Source organism: Desarmillaria tabescens (genome assembly GCF_030435595.1).
Source record: "Desarmillaria tabescens strain CCBAS 213 chromosome Unknown EV420scaffold_2, whole genome shotgun sequence".
NCBI lineage: Eukaryota > Fungi > Basidiomycota > Agaricomycetes > Agaricales > Physalacriaceae > Desarmillaria > Desarmillaria tabescens.
In genome coordinates this window covers 898,592-910,749 of record NW_026848301.1, presented here as the reverse complement: position 1 = coordinate 910,749, position 12,158 = coordinate 898,592, and the positions used below count along the sequence as shown (strand labels likewise).

Below are 12,158 nucleotides of genomic sequence, written 5' to 3'. Positions count from 1 at the left end.
AGGAAAAGAGGCGCTAGGATGCGAGTTCTGTTGCTCTAGAGGGTACTCGTTTCATGGACGGTGCTGGTCGTGATCGTGAGGTAAGGGTCGGCGATCAAATTAGATACCTGAAGTTACCTTGATTTTACCTTTGACTTCGTTTCTGCTTTACCTTCGAGATGGATTCCAATGATGAACCCCAGGCATCTACTTCAGGCTCTGCCTCTGCGTCCAGAGAGGCAGTGGCCTACTCTCTACCTTCGACGCCTTTTTATTCCGTAGAGTATCCTGGTCGCGTCAAACCTACTTCTGTTCCAGAGGCTATTCGTAGCCTGGGGGGTCAGGCAAGCCTGGATAGCGCATTCAGACGCGCCGCATCGAAAGCAGAATCTCTTGTAGAGCTCAGTCTCAGGCCTGACAACCCATTCTCTCATCCCATTCCGGGCGAAGTTGTAGCTTCCAATGCCATTCTATTGAAGGTTGTCAAACGGAAGAAAAAGGAGAAAACAGAAGGCGCAGAGGATGGCTTTATTGGAGAATATACAACCGAAGCAGTCGGTGTCATTCCCAAGACTATAAGATTTCGAAGTCAGTATCTGTCTTGTTCCAGTGATCGCGGTATGACGCTTTCTCTAGGTTTGGCTGACTACCAGTACCAACCCGATGTTGAAGATCCTATGAGTAAACTCCGCATGTCTATGTCTTCCATGGATGGTATGCTTCTGTGATATTGCTATAATGGTTTCTGGATTGAAATATCATACAGTGGAAGCCATTCGCGCATACCGATTTCCTGAAGAAAAGGCCGACTACATGGTCCCAGCCAACCCTTCACCACCATCTTCACAAACGCTACTACCACCTACATCGACCTCGGATCCCGACTTTGAAATGAATCTAGATCCGCAACTACTGGATGACCCGAAACCTGCGCCTGCTTCCGATTCTGACATGCGAAGCAACCTTCGCCTGTTCCCTCCACCAATCTTCAGCAGACAAACTATTCCTCAAGTATACAAGTACGTTTTGTACCTTACTTTCTCTCACCCCTCATTGACGTACGTGAAGCTACAAGGCAAACACCGCCTCCATTGTCTCAACAACCGTCGACGAAGAGACTGGCGAGGAGAAGAAAAGACTCATCAATCGTATGCGCTGGAAAGGCTATGGACCTGCCACAATATCTTTCACTGACACAACTGTCAGTCGCATTTCCTTGTAGCAGTAACCGATCATCAACTAATAGCCGTTAGGTTCCCGACAAGCCACCTCAGAACGTTGAGGCTGTTCGCGCTCAAGTGGATCAGAGAATACTAGAAAAGCTTGAAGAGGTGAGCACACTGTTGTCTCTCAGTCATCAAAACTGATTATTGGTATTTCAGTTCTTCGAGGATCGTCCTGTATGGACACGAATGTCGCTGTTTAACCAATTTGCACCCGGAGAGGCCAGGGAAATCCACAAGTCATTCGTTTTGTTCATTCATCAGCGTTATAACTAACGGCGGTTCTGATCCAGTTCTAAAGTGCTACTGCCTCTTGTTTGTTATGTCTTCCAGGATGGGCCATGGCGCGATACGTTGGTCAAGTTCAGTTACGACCCTCGCAAACACACGGATGCCAGATTGTAATGTTCATTTTCGTCGGCTTAGGTGTGGACCCAATCAAATTGATCTTCGTAGATTCCAGCGGTTGTACTTCAGGAATGCCAACCACCCCATTGCTAGGCCATCAGTTGCTACGAGGCGTCAAGATCGTTCGGCCACTAACGCCTTTCTGGAACATGGCGTGGACAAAGATCTCGAACGCAGGTCAGACAAACCATCAAGCCCATGCTGACACAACTGATGTCACGCGCAGGACTTCCCATATCTTTGACGGTCGCACCTTGACGAAAGAGACCGCTGCCTTCCAACTATGCGATATTGAAGATCCAATGCTGAAAGGAAATGATTGAGGACGCCAGTGATCTGCGCGAGACTTGTGATGTTAGCATTTCTATGTCCTTCTTCTTTCTATTGCATGCTTATCGATAGGCAAAATTAGGAACGCGACGGATGGTATTCGACACACGTATTCGAGCGCATCAAGGCCGTGCTTCGGCATAAATTTCTTCTCCCTTCTCGACGGACATATTGCGACTGACGAAGAATGTCGTAACCTACTCGCAGCCCACGAAGGTTCAACTAGCAGGACAGTTACGTCGTCTAGGAATGCAAAATTACGCTCTGGGAAGCACAATATGGCGAAGGGAGCCTTGAGACCAGAGGACGCTGCGGTATGTGACCTCTGAACCTGAAAAAATGGAGACTGCTGATGATTGATTTGCAGGCGCTGCGGTTGAGAGCGACACTAGATCGAAACGCAAAGAATATTCCGATACAGCGTTAAAAACTCTGTGGTTTTGTCTTTTCTTGAAGAGGATCCATTCATCCTCAGAACGACATCACTGGAGGACATCAGCAACCTTGGGGGGCAGCAGGTTCACCTCTCCAAACTCAAGCGGTTGGTATGCATATGTTAGTATGTTGGTGTAAAAGTCGTTCGCACGACGAACGGGTGTAGGCGATAGCAACACTTCACACAGGAATGATGTTTTGGATGAGTTTTCTTGTTTTGAATCGAGAAGCATAACATCTGCATACGCATAACATATTGAACTGGCCCTTGACTGTCCCACGTCTGACCCATGGCTCGTGTCATTCCACCAGACATATAGTTTTGCGGCAATCTCCAAAGCTGGAGTGAGCATATCACGACGCTGCTGCAGCTTTTTGTTCTGCCCATGCCCTTCGCTGTAGATAGAAGTTAGAAAAATCACCCGTGCTACAAGGCAGGGCAACGCACCGATCCAACGAGAGCAAAGCGAGCGTTGCGGCGGAACTAGAAATCATTAACTTTCCATTCTCTTCAAGTAAAGCAATAGGAGCAAACTTTGGCATCGACCTATAATTCCCACCAGTCAGCTTGTAACAAAGACAAGAAACTGCATAGGACTTACACCCTTTCAGCGACCGTGTACGACCGGCTTGTGGCTTCTTGATTCCATTACGGTGAGCCTTCTTGTTCTGGTTGTGGTTGGTATGACTGAAAATATCGTTAGACAGACAGTACAGACAAGCTAGAGGACGTATTCACTTTTTTGACTTGGCCATGGCGTCGACTGGTTCTTACTGGACACCGAATTCGAATCCGGGAAATTGAGCTCTGCTTGCACAGCCACAAAGTGGTGGCTTGATGACAAAACTGTACAGTTTCAGGGTTGCCGCAATGCCGTTGTTCGGGATGTTGCGTGAAAGCCGCGCACCAGTCGACATTTCTTAACCCAGACTAGTATGTCCTGGTTTCTCGACGCAATACTCAAGTATGGTGGGACAATGTCAGGCGGCGGCCTCTATGGGCTATTTGAAAGTCATCAAGTGACACTCAAGCAACTTGCTTAAGTATCGGTACCGCATAATATTTCGAGGTTACAGAAAGTCTAGTTATAAACAGTTCGATACCGGACTAGTGCCTTTTCCGCCTTGAGTTCATCCTCATACTGTGGAAAGACCTCCCTCATAATAACAGGCCACCTGCTGCGACTGCCATTGAAAATCGGCACGAAGCAGGCTTTAGTGTATTCCCTGGAATGGGTTAGATATTTACTACATCACACAAGTCGCCGCTCACCAGTATTCCGGCATCCAACCAGCTTGTTCCCAGTCAATTATACCAGTGATCTTCAGATGTCGATCAACCAGAATATTACAAGGATGCAAGTCGTTGTGCGTGAATACAATGGAGTGAGGCTTCTCATGCGCCGTAGTGATGAGTTTCCGAACACTTTCTTCATCCTGAGGGGGAATTTCAAGAAACTGGCAGGCGATGAAGAATTTGTGGAATTCAGCAACAGTATCAAAGGATGTAACGGGATGGTTTGAGAGTGAAAGTCGAGTGTCCCTTATTGACTTGCTAGCAAATCCAGAAATGGATGGCGGATGGGGAAGGGGAATAGCACGTAGCTGACATAAATAGGATGTCAATTGAGTAGCCACTTTGGTGATCTCTTCACCGGAAAGAGGTCGGGAGAACGTCGAAGAGATCATTTCCAGGAAGACCTTGGATTATAATTACTTGACGGCCATCGTGCTGAAAGGAATCAACCAATTCGGGTACGGGTATAGAGGTGTGAGTGCTAACGAATTGGAGCACCTTGTCCTCGACATATTCAGCAGAAATCGGTCTTTGCTTCATATATAAGCCGAAAGGCAGCACTTGTGCCCCAACGCTGCGACCCCATTTACGGACCCCAACACCCTGCAAATAAAGCCACAGGCGAATGCGCAGCGATAAAGGGAAAAATGGACAGAGCCTAGATAGAAGACGACAGAGAAAACGCTGCATGGCTCTAAGCAAATGTAGGTAGGTATGGCCAGCTTAAACCTCAAGCATAAGGCCACTCAACCTTTGCAAGCGCAAATTACAACTCCGACATTATGTAACTAAGTAGTACACAGTTTGCTTCCTTCGGCTACGGACGGTCAAATTCAGGTTAAGTACTCCACAGCGCTCTCTGATTGTTTGCAATTCTGGTCTGTTATTTCTTCTTCTGCGCATCCTTCTGTGTATGGCTACTCCCTCAAAGCATGTGAAGAACCTCCTGCTCGTATTGTATGCCCACATATCGGCTGTCTCGTGCCTGAACCTCTCTACCACTAGACGTATAAATCAGGTCTGTTTTCGATTCCCGCAAACACACTTTGCTGTTCATCATGGCATCGAAGAAAGATTCCCTGTCGCCGCTTCCCTGTCTATCCTGAAATATCCATTGCCCTGCACCTCCTCACAACTGTTCCCGCCAAGGTTCCACTGGACGCTCTTCGTCCAGGCCCCAAACAGCTTGGATGGGTATAAATTCCACGCGATGGAGAAATATGTGTATAACAAGGAGCAGGGCACCTACGGAAAAGTTCTGGGAGTACGAGAGGGTCAAATTTACACTGGCCAAGTCACAGTCTGTGGCTACCGCAGTGGTTATTGGCACCATACCGTCTTCAAAGACGGCCGATGATCTTCACGTCATACTTCAAGCCATTCCTGTCCCTGTCATACCTGAAATTGATAGGGAAAGGGAGCCGAATTTTAATTGTCGGGTTTGGATCCGGGAGGCTGTCAGGCGAATGAATATCATGGGCTATATTCAATGCCCTGATGTCGATGCTCTAGAGGCTGAAATCATTGGTTATGGGAAGGAGGCAGCGGAAGCTGTTGAAGCAGAGACGTTTATTATCGCTAAGCTTCGTCCTGCATCCAAGTCGCGATGAAGAAGTCGGTGAATTCCTTATTTTCGGATTTTGCAGTGCTGAGGCATTTCGATATAGTCCAACATTAACTACTGTCATGGGCTGGAAATGCTTACAGTCTTTTTGTATGATTATATATCGAGCCATGTCGTCCACAATGCCTTTAATTCAGTCTTTTCGGTCTCTTCGTTCCAGATCTTTCCCTTTCATTCTACCTTATCTCGAGCAGTCCGCCTTTTGAAGCATGCGTCTATACGTCGTCGTATACTAGATATCGTGACCACTGATAGTCGCAGCGGATTTGTTGTTTTTTTCTGTATCAGAATATATCGTGGAATTTCGTCAGTTGAAAACCTTTGCAAGACCTTTTGATCGAGGTTTTGGAACCAACTAGCTTACCAGACCGGTATCTGTTCTTCAAAGAGAAGGGATGATATGACTCCGTCATTCAGTCCCTTCCAGCAGAGTTCGCAGATACTGCCCTCATATCGCGTGCTCCTGGTCGATTTCTGCCGCTCCGTCGAGGCTGAAGAGGATTTCCCGACCTATGATTACTGTGCCAAGTTTTTCAAAGACAACAGATTTGAAATGCTCTTGGAAACACTAACACAATCTGATGCGGGGAAAATTCCACCTTGGAAGGATTTAGATTCAGTCAAGGAAATAATCGAGGAAGAGGAGATAAATAGGGCTGTCACTGGCTTGGGGGGAATGAACTATGCCGACTGCTATGATTCTCAGCTTGAAGATGAAGCTGACAATTCCGGAGGCTGCATCGCTACGAAGCGGAAACACAGTGCCACCAATGAAGTCGGAGAGCCGGTTGACAAAGACGAAGATGATTGTGCATGGAAAGTTCGGCATCGAACATGAAGTGGAGATGTTTGCACCGAACAATTGGGAATGACTACTTCTACGCAATTTACCAACACGGTTACAGGTCCCGGGAGTACCAGTCGATGCGCGAAGAGAAAATGCTGGATGTGGTAGTGCATCTATTTGAGCATAATTTATTGTACCCGTAAACTCTAACCATGAGGACTTCCCTTTAGTTTTATTGTGCTGAAAGTAGCCTCTCTCGATGATACATTCTGAGATGGGATTCTCCTTTAAAGATGAAATCCCCTGTCTGAAAAAGGAAATCGACCTACATCTTGTGACTGTAACACATTTCGACGCGTCAGCGATCGATACCTCTTCCTCATTCACGAACCATGGTGTGTCCAGCTCCCTTCATTTTCCCATATAAAACGTGTCCTTACTCTTCTTCATTCAGTTCCGGAACACCTACGACTCGGACAACACTGTTTTCTCGCCCCAAGGTCGCCTTCACCAGGTCGAATATGCCCTTGAAGCCGTGAAGCAAGGCTCTGCGGCTGTCGGCTTGCGTTCAAAGACTCACTTCGATCTTACTGGCCCTCAAGGTTCTTCTTTCTTCATGAAGACTTTGCGTCTGGATTACTGATTGACCTCTTCAGCGTTCTGCCGGCGAGCTGGCTTCATACCAACAGAAGATGTTCCGGATAGATGACCACTGTTGGCATCGCTATCGCTGGTCTGACCGTCGGATGCCCGTGTTCTGAGGTCAGTAATCCTTCCTTTAGCCTCTTCAGTTTGTCATTCTCAGGCTTGGAACCAGTAACTTCATGCGCCAACAAGCAATGTCATCAAGAATGGTATTCAACCGCCCCGTTCCAGTCAATAGGCTCGTGTCTGCAATGGCAGATAGTGCGTATACCCCTAGTTCTCTCCAGTTCGGTCGACTGATGCACTGAACAGAGGCCCAAGTCAACACCCAGGAATACGGTCGACGTCCTTATGGTGTTGGGTTCCTCGTCATTGGACAAGACCAATCTGGACCTCACCTCTATGAGTTTTCACCTTCTGGAAACTCGTATGAATATTATGCGATGTCGATTGGTGCCAGAAGTCAGAGTGCGAAGACTTACCTCGAGAAGCATTATGAGAGTTTTGCTGATTGTATGTCGTTACCTTCTCCTCCGCTTTCGTTGCTTACATGGGCTGGAAGGCGACTTGGATGAGCTCATTCGACATGGGCTGCACGCTCTGCGAGAAACGCTACAGCAGGACAAGGAACTGAACATCAACAATACTTCAATCGGTATCGTTGGTCCTGCTAGTCCTAACGAAACCGGTGTATCTCCGACTGGCGCATTCCGTATTCTCGAAGGTGAAAAAGTGGATGTCTTCATCAAAACTATGATACCAAAGGAGACGGATGCCCCTGCGCCAACAACGACTGACGAAGACGTGCAAATGGCTGGATAAATGATGCTGTATCAATACATTCATATTTTTTCGTTCCGAAGTGTTGTGCTGAGATTGAGAAGGGGTGTAACAAAATAAGATTAACTATACTATGTAGGTATTATTTCCTCGTCGTTGCCCCCGACGGGATCTTCGACTTCCACTGTTTCCAAGCTTGGGCCGCTGCCCCGGGTTTTTTGAATGTCAACAGGGCGTGTATCATGGCGCTGAGCAGCAGAACGCTTCCTGCTTGGTGACTAGCTGCCAGGGGTATAGGAACCAGGTACCATAGCGTGGTAATACCCAACAGAGCCTGAACGTTTGCCATGCCAAAGGCAGCTGTGATAGCACGACGGGTAACGGCCGGAATGGACCGTCTCCGCGATCGAAGCCAAAGCCATCCAATGCCGAAATAAGTTGTTATGGCCTACGGTAATGACATTGAGCATGATACGAAATGTCATGACAGGAAACAACGAACCAAAACTCGATGATCGAATTGCACCGTTGTGGGATTCTCGAGGATGTTACGCCACCAGAGATCTGAACCATCGGGTGACTTGCAGTAATCACGATTGAATAGCTCATCTGATGGAGGTGCGATTCGACCACCCATGAGAGGGAACTCGTTATACAAAAGTCCCGCATCGAGTCCAGCGACGAAAGCACCTACCAGCAAAGTATTTAGATATTGGTATGAGGTTTTTCGTGTGTTACTCACCCGACAGAGCCGTCAAAAAAACGAGACCAGCCAAAACTCGCGTTTGCAGATGCAAACGCTTCATCGCAGGCGACGCGAGCGCTGTCGAGAAACGCCTTCAACTTCTGACCATGCCACAACGCGCCCTGAGCAAACTTGAACTCCTTGATCGTGGACATGGCCGTCGAGAACATCCCTGCATACAAAACCAACGGCCAGTCCTAGGTGCGCTGCCAATCTGTACTGCGACACTCGCGGTACAGCGCCGGGTGTTTCCATTAGTGATTGGTCGAGACCGGATTTGACCATGTACCACCCGAGCAGGCCCTGTGCGGCGAATAGCGCGGCGATCCCGCTGAGCTTTACAGCGAGAGAGCGGGATATCTTCCGCTTGAAGGCAAAGTACGCGAGGGGTCCTACGAATACGAGTCCGGCGATCCGTCCGAGAGCGCGGTGAGCCCATTCCATGTAGAAGATCCGTTTGAACTCTTCGATGGTGATGGAATGGTTCAGACTGGGAGGTGAAATGAGTAAGGATGCTTGGTAGGAAAGAGAATGTGGGTGACGTACAGATGAAATTCGGGTGTAGCTTTGTATTTTGTGAATTCTATTTCCCACTCGTTGGCTGAGAGAGGTGGTATCATGCCGGTTATGGGGTTCCATTCTGTGATACTGAGGCCGGATTCGGTGAGTCGGGTGACTCCTCCGACTACGACGATGGTGAGGACCAGAGACGAAGATATCATGAGCCAAATCCCGACGGATTTGGGAGGGAGGATGGGCATTTCATTTGCTTCCGACGGTGCATCTCTCGGTGGTGGTGGTGGTGCCTCTGTTTCCGGCGCGCTATGCGTCGTCTTCGCTGCAGAAGGTTTTTTGGGCGCCTTGGTAGCAAACCCAGCTCGAAGACTGGTCCTCGACAATAAAGTCAAAGGTTGAGCCGCGAATAACCTTTTAGTGGGAATGGCGCAGCGCCTGGGGCACCGTAGGAAGGCTGCAGCCCTCAGCAACGGTGGCAGCAGCATGAATAAAGCGCACTTGGAAGGGAACAGTCGAGACCCAAGCTGCCATGGATGCCGGATTCGGAACGCGTCGCTGACCAATAACGGGAGGAGGCTGACTGTCCAGTTCTCGGAGTCGAGGCCCTTTCCACCTATGCTGTCGTTTACCAGGCGGCTCTTTCCTGCTGCCCGCCACTTGCGGTCGTTGACGACGGCGACTACGCCTCCTACGGATCTGTCAGAGGGAGAGCAGAATATCTACTCCAAGTTGTCGCAGAAATTTTCGCCGTCACAGTTGCAAGTGCAAGATGTATCGGGTAGGCAGTAATGCCTTTGTATTCAATTAATACGCTGCTGAGGGATTTGTTACAGGCGGTTGCGGGACGTTTTATGCCATTACTATCGCCTCTCAGTCTTTCAAAGGATTGCCTATCGTGAAACAGCATAAACTCGTGACGGAGACGCTGAAGCAGGAAATAGAGGGCATCCATGGTCTGCAGGTGCGCTAGCTTTGCTTTTCGTGTATTCTATTCTCTTATTGGATTATTTTCAGATTAAAACGATTCCCGTGGCTTCCTGAATTACTGTGTATGTACGACGACTCCAAGCTCAATTGCAAGATACTGGATCGTACTATGCGGCGGACGCATCCAATGTTACCAATCCCTCGCCAGTCTCCGTTGCTCTCTATTTCAATCTATAAAGTCGCACTAGCGTAACGGAGTCCCTGTTATAGATTTCTCTGTCTGGATCATCCATAACCTGGAATCCAACAAAACTTAGATCAAAGCAGACAAGTTACAAGAAACTATCACCTGTTCCCATGTGAACTTTTTCTTCAACATCGCGAAGAATCGTTTATCAGCCTGCGCAACGCGTTATTTTTGCCTCAGTCGGACTGGAGAGCAACTCGGACTACCTTGCGTCGTTTCTTGTAACAAAACAGTATTTCTGGTTTCTTCTCGTAAATATCGCATAGTGTTTGGACCAGGAGTGGGAACACTGGCTCAAAATATACACAGTCGGCTGCAAGAACCACGTCCGGTGCAGGTATATCGGCTGGTATCGGATCCCCCCTAGATGTCGTGAGAAGGAAACTTGACGGTGATGAAACATACCAATTCAGTTCGGCAACAGTACACCGCGAACTGAGGTTGTTTCTCAGTACATTTTGCCGCATGATATCTAACAGCGGGCTGAGATGGAAAGCGCGAATCATCAAGAGTCAGACGCCCAGACATTACGAGAATAACTACTGACGCTTGATCCGTGACCCAAACGTTTGCGCCAAGTTTCGCTGCCACAATTCCTACGAGGCCGGTTCCACTTCCGAGCTCAAGAATAGTTTTGTCCTGAAAGAAGGAACGGTCTCTTCGTACGAGATAGTTGGATAGGACCTGAATAGCATGACCCAAACATTGATGGATGAATGATGATGGATAGCAAAATAGATCAGTACCTGTCCAGCGGGCCAGACAATCCCACCACAGCCAGGAGATGCATCCACAGATAAAGTAACGACTAGAGGTTCCATCGATGGTTTCATGAACGTGAGACGCATCGTCTTTTCCTGGCCAGAATAGTCCTGCCCTGAGAGAGCAGAGACGAGTTCCCCGATTTGTGGATCCCGAACAGTTTCCTCCACGACATCCGAAAAGGCAAGGTCTGTTTGTTGTTGAAGCATGGATGGTAGATAGTTGCATCAGAGCGGTTGAATCTCAAGAGCGTCGAAAGGGAGCGAGTGATCTAATTATAGCCGACGATCAAATTAAAAACACCGGGCCGACACCGGAGACATCAACTCCTCCAACTGCATCATCGATTCTGTAACATCAACGCATAGCCAAGCAAGCAGTCAGAATGTATATATCTATCTACTCGTGTCTCCTTCGATTCGTATCCTCGTATCTTACATGCATTCGCCTCGCACTTTGACCTTCACTGTCCTCACGGATACTACTGCGGTTCATGGTTGCCCAAGTCCTTCTTCTGTGCTGTTCAATGACGCCGCATGGTGCTGGTGAGTCGACCCTTCATTAACTTGCATCCTGATAAGGATCTGAATGGTTAGAAGCATTATAGAATGTCGCTGTTCATTAAAGCGCAGACCGCATATTCGCCGCCGTTATGGGCGCAGGATACGAAGGCTCCCTAAGATACCAGTACCACCAGAAGATACAACGAAGAGGGTGCTGCGGAGACTTCCCTGTACCACCTTCAACCGAGTCATCTTCAGGGAGCGGAACAACAATACGGAAACTTCCTGTTCCACCTACATCAGCCGCTGATAGTACTAGTAATGGCGCCAAACCTCGAACTCTTCCCACACCGCCCCCATCACCAACAGCAAACCCAAAGTCAGAGCCAGAAGTTCGCCGGCTACCTACCCCTCCTCCTCCGCCACTTGCAATGAATCCCGGGTCATTTACACAGCCTGTTCGGCCTTTACCTTTGGCGTCATTCCCAACTACACCATCAGTGACTATGCAGTACACCCATGTTGGGTTTGCGGACAAGTCCTGCCGGACACGCAGATGAGATGCTGTTGTCGCCCCTCATTGATTGGGACGTGGTGATGGATGAGATCATATATCGTCAGTCGAACGCGAGTTCGACCGTACCAGAAACGACAAAAACACGTCGCGAAGAGATGATAATTCATGGAAAAAATGGGAGTTGGATGAGAGCGTCATTTATCGTGTGCGATGACTGTATGATATGATATGATATAACATGTAGTATAATATTTTTTATTACCGTATGGATATTTAGATAAAACGCAGACCCCATTAATCGGCGACTAGCACCGCATGCAATGCGATAGTTGTGCGACTTGTTCCTAACACTAGCAGGCCTGGTACCTCGAGGAAATGGCTAGGCCCGTTGCGGCGACTTGGATCGGAGGCGAGATTTCCATAGCAATCCCGC

At 48.3% G+C, this 12,158-nt stretch overlaps 9 protein-coding genes across 9 annotated transcripts; 5 read left to right on the top strand and 4 right to left on the bottom strand.

Moving 5' to 3' along the window:
* The first annotated feature begins 109 nt into the window (after positions 1–109).
* On the top strand, positions 110–2,569 carry EV420DRAFT_1502386 (RNA polymerase III transcription factor IIIC subunit-domain-containing protein). The gene is made up of 13 exons (XM_060471119.1): positions 110–567; positions 616–693; positions 746–998; positions 1,048–1,180; positions 1,233–1,310; positions 1,425–1,467; positions 1,504–1,603; positions 1,659–1,787; positions 1,943–1,964; positions 2,023–2,036; positions 2,068–2,254; positions 2,308–2,367; positions 2,450–2,569. Exons 1-12 carry the CDS (start codon positions 159–161, stop codon positions 2,365–2,367), a joined length of 1,506 nt encoding a protein of 501 aa, XP_060338295.1. The 5' UTR covers positions 110–158; the 3' UTR covers positions 2,450–2,569.
* EV420DRAFT_440263 (ribosomal L29e protein family-domain-containing protein) lies at positions 2,346–3,314 on the bottom strand. Its single transcript, XM_060482137.1, has 5 exons — positions 3,115–3,314; positions 2,978–3,063; positions 2,911–2,922; positions 2,828–2,859; positions 2,346–2,773 (listed from the first exon to the last, which is right to left on the bottom strand). Exons 1-5 carry the CDS (start codon positions 3,129–3,131, stop codon positions 2,423–2,425), a joined length of 498 nt encoding a protein of 165 aa, XP_060338294.1. The 5' UTR covers positions 3,132–3,314; the 3' UTR covers positions 2,346–2,422.
* Positions 3,315–3,329: 15 nt separating this feature from the next.
* On the bottom strand, positions 3,330–4,428 carry EV420DRAFT_1502384 (kinase-like protein). Its single transcript, XM_060471118.1, has 3 exons — positions 4,051–4,428; positions 3,649–4,022; positions 3,330–3,602 (listed from the first exon to the last, which is right to left on the bottom strand). Exons 1-3 carry the CDS (start codon positions 4,360–4,362, stop codon positions 3,458–3,460), a joined length of 831 nt encoding a protein of 276 aa, XP_060338293.1. The 5' UTR covers positions 4,363–4,428; the 3' UTR covers positions 3,330–3,457.
* A 336-nt stretch (positions 4,429–4,764) lies between these two features.
* Positions 4,765–5,610, top strand: EV420DRAFT_1502382 (uncharacterized protein). The gene is made up of 3 exons (XM_060471117.1): positions 4,765–4,894; positions 4,929–5,286; positions 5,340–5,610. The coding sequence occupies exons 1-2, from the start codon at positions 4,883–4,885 to the stop codon at positions 5,280–5,282; spliced, it is 366 nt and encodes a 121-aa protein (XP_060338292.1). The 5' UTR covers positions 4,765–4,882; the 3' UTR covers positions 5,283–5,286; positions 5,340–5,610.
* A 795-nt stretch (positions 5,611–6,405) lies between these two features.
* On the top strand, positions 6,406–7,573 carry EV420DRAFT_1502379 (20S proteasome subunit). The gene is made up of 7 exons (XM_060471116.1): positions 6,406–6,478; positions 6,538–6,639; positions 6,740–6,797; positions 6,846–6,849; positions 6,901–6,989; positions 7,041–7,241; positions 7,291–7,573. The coding sequence occupies exons 1-7, from the start codon at positions 6,476–6,478 to the stop codon at positions 7,548–7,550; spliced, it is 717 nt and encodes a 238-aa protein (XP_060338291.1). The 5' UTR covers positions 6,406–6,475; the 3' UTR covers positions 7,551–7,573.
* Positions 7,574–9,315, bottom strand: EV420DRAFT_1502378 (electron transfer protein 1). The gene is made up of 6 exons (XM_060471115.1): positions 8,800–9,315; positions 8,482–8,743; positions 8,360–8,450; positions 8,251–8,331; positions 8,011–8,198; positions 7,574–7,956 (listed from the first exon to the last, which is right to left on the bottom strand). Exons 1-6 carry the CDS (start codon positions 9,252–9,254, stop codon positions 7,651–7,653), a joined length of 1,383 nt encoding a protein of 460 aa, XP_060338290.1. The 5' UTR covers positions 9,255–9,315; the 3' UTR covers positions 7,574–7,650.
* Positions 9,316–10,307, top strand: EV420DRAFT_1502375 (bola protein). Its single transcript, XM_060471114.1, has 4 exons — positions 9,316–9,547; positions 9,603–9,730; positions 9,784–10,095; positions 10,149–10,307. The coding sequence occupies exons 1-3, from the start codon at positions 9,385–9,387 to the stop codon at positions 9,808–9,810; spliced, it is 318 nt and encodes a 105-aa protein (XP_060338289.1). The 5' UTR covers positions 9,316–9,384; the 3' UTR covers positions 9,811–10,095; positions 10,149–10,307.
* Positions 9,918–10,914, bottom strand: EV420DRAFT_1473790 (putative methyltransferase-domain-containing protein; the record flags this gene model as incomplete). The annotated part of the gene is made up of 6 exons (XM_060469172.1): positions 9,918–9,992; positions 10,046–10,096; positions 10,150–10,306; positions 10,349–10,426; positions 10,491–10,627; positions 10,690–10,914. The coding sequence occupies 6 exons, from the start codon at positions 10,912–10,914 to the stop codon at positions 9,918–9,920; spliced, it is 723 nt and encodes a 240-aa protein (XP_060338288.1).
* Positions 10,915–11,143: 229 nt separating this feature from the next.
* On the top strand, positions 11,144–11,768 carry EV420DRAFT_1473789 (uncharacterized protein; the record flags this gene model as incomplete). Its single annotated transcript, XM_060469171.1, has 2 exons — positions 11,144–11,250; positions 11,333–11,768. The coding sequence occupies 2 exons, from the start codon at positions 11,144–11,146 to the stop codon at positions 11,766–11,768; spliced, it is 543 nt and encodes a 180-aa protein (XP_060338287.1).
* Positions 11,769–12,158: the final 390 nt, after the last annotated feature.

Coding starts and splice junctions, on each gene's coding strand:
- EV420DRAFT_1502386 (XM_060471119.1), top strand. CDS start 159: ATGGATTCCAATGATGAACCCCAGGCATCTACTTCAGGCTCTGCCTCT. Junction 694..745: donor GTCTATGTCTTCCATGGATG/GTATGCTTCTGT, acceptor AATATCATACAG/TGGAAGCCATTCGCGCATAC. Junction 999..1,047: donor ACTATTCCTCAAGTATACAA/GTACGTTTTGTA, acceptor ACGTACGTGAAG/CTACAAGGCAAACACCGCCT.
- EV420DRAFT_440263 (XM_060482137.1), bottom strand. Junction 2,774..2,827: donor GCTCGCTTTGCTCTCGTTGG/ATCGGTGCGTTG, acceptor ACTTCTATCTAC/AGCGAAGGGCATGGGCAGAA.
- EV420DRAFT_1502384 (XM_060471118.1), bottom strand. CDS start 4,362: ATGCAGCGTTTTCTCTGTCGTCTTCTATCTAGGCTCTGTCCATTTTTC. Junction 4,023..4,050: donor CTGGAAATGATCTCTTCGAC/GTTCTCCCGACC, acceptor TCCGGTGAAGAG/ATCACCAAAGTGGCTACTCA. Junction 3,603..3,648: donor GGTTGGATGCCGGAATACTG/GTGAGCGGCGAC, acceptor AACCCATTCCAG/GGAATACACTAAAGCCTGCT.
- EV420DRAFT_1502379 (XM_060471116.1), top strand. Junction 6,640..6,739: donor TGAAGCAAGGCTCTGCGGCT/GTCGGCTTGCGT, acceptor TGACCTCTTCAG/CGTTCTGCCGGCGAGCTGGC. Junction 7,242..7,290: donor TTATGAGAGTTTTGCTGATT/GTATGTCGTTAC, acceptor ATGGGCTGGAAG/GCGACTTGGATGAGCTCATT.
- EV420DRAFT_1502378 (XM_060471115.1), bottom strand. CDS start 9,254: ATGCTGCTGCCACCGTTGCTGAGGGCTGCAGCCTTCCTACGGTGCCCC. Junction 8,199..8,250: donor TTTTTTGACGGCTCTGTCGG/GTGAGTAACACA, acceptor CTTTGCTGGTAG/GTGCTTTCGTCGCTGGACTC. Junction 7,957..8,010: donor AATTCGATCATCGAGTTTTG/GTTCGTTGTTTC, acceptor TCATTACCGTAG/GCCATAACAACTTATTTCGG.
- EV420DRAFT_1502375 (XM_060471114.1), top strand. CDS start 9,385: ATGCTGTCGTTTACCAGGCGGCTCTTTCCTGCTGCCCGCCACTTGCGG. Junction 9,548..9,602: donor GCAAGTGCAAGATGTATCGG/GTAGGCAGTAAT, acceptor GATTTGTTACAG/GCGGTTGCGGGACGTTTTAT. Junction 9,731..9,783: donor AGGGCATCCATGGTCTGCAG/GTGCGCTAGCTT, acceptor GATTATTTTCAG/ATTAAAACGATTCCCGTGGC.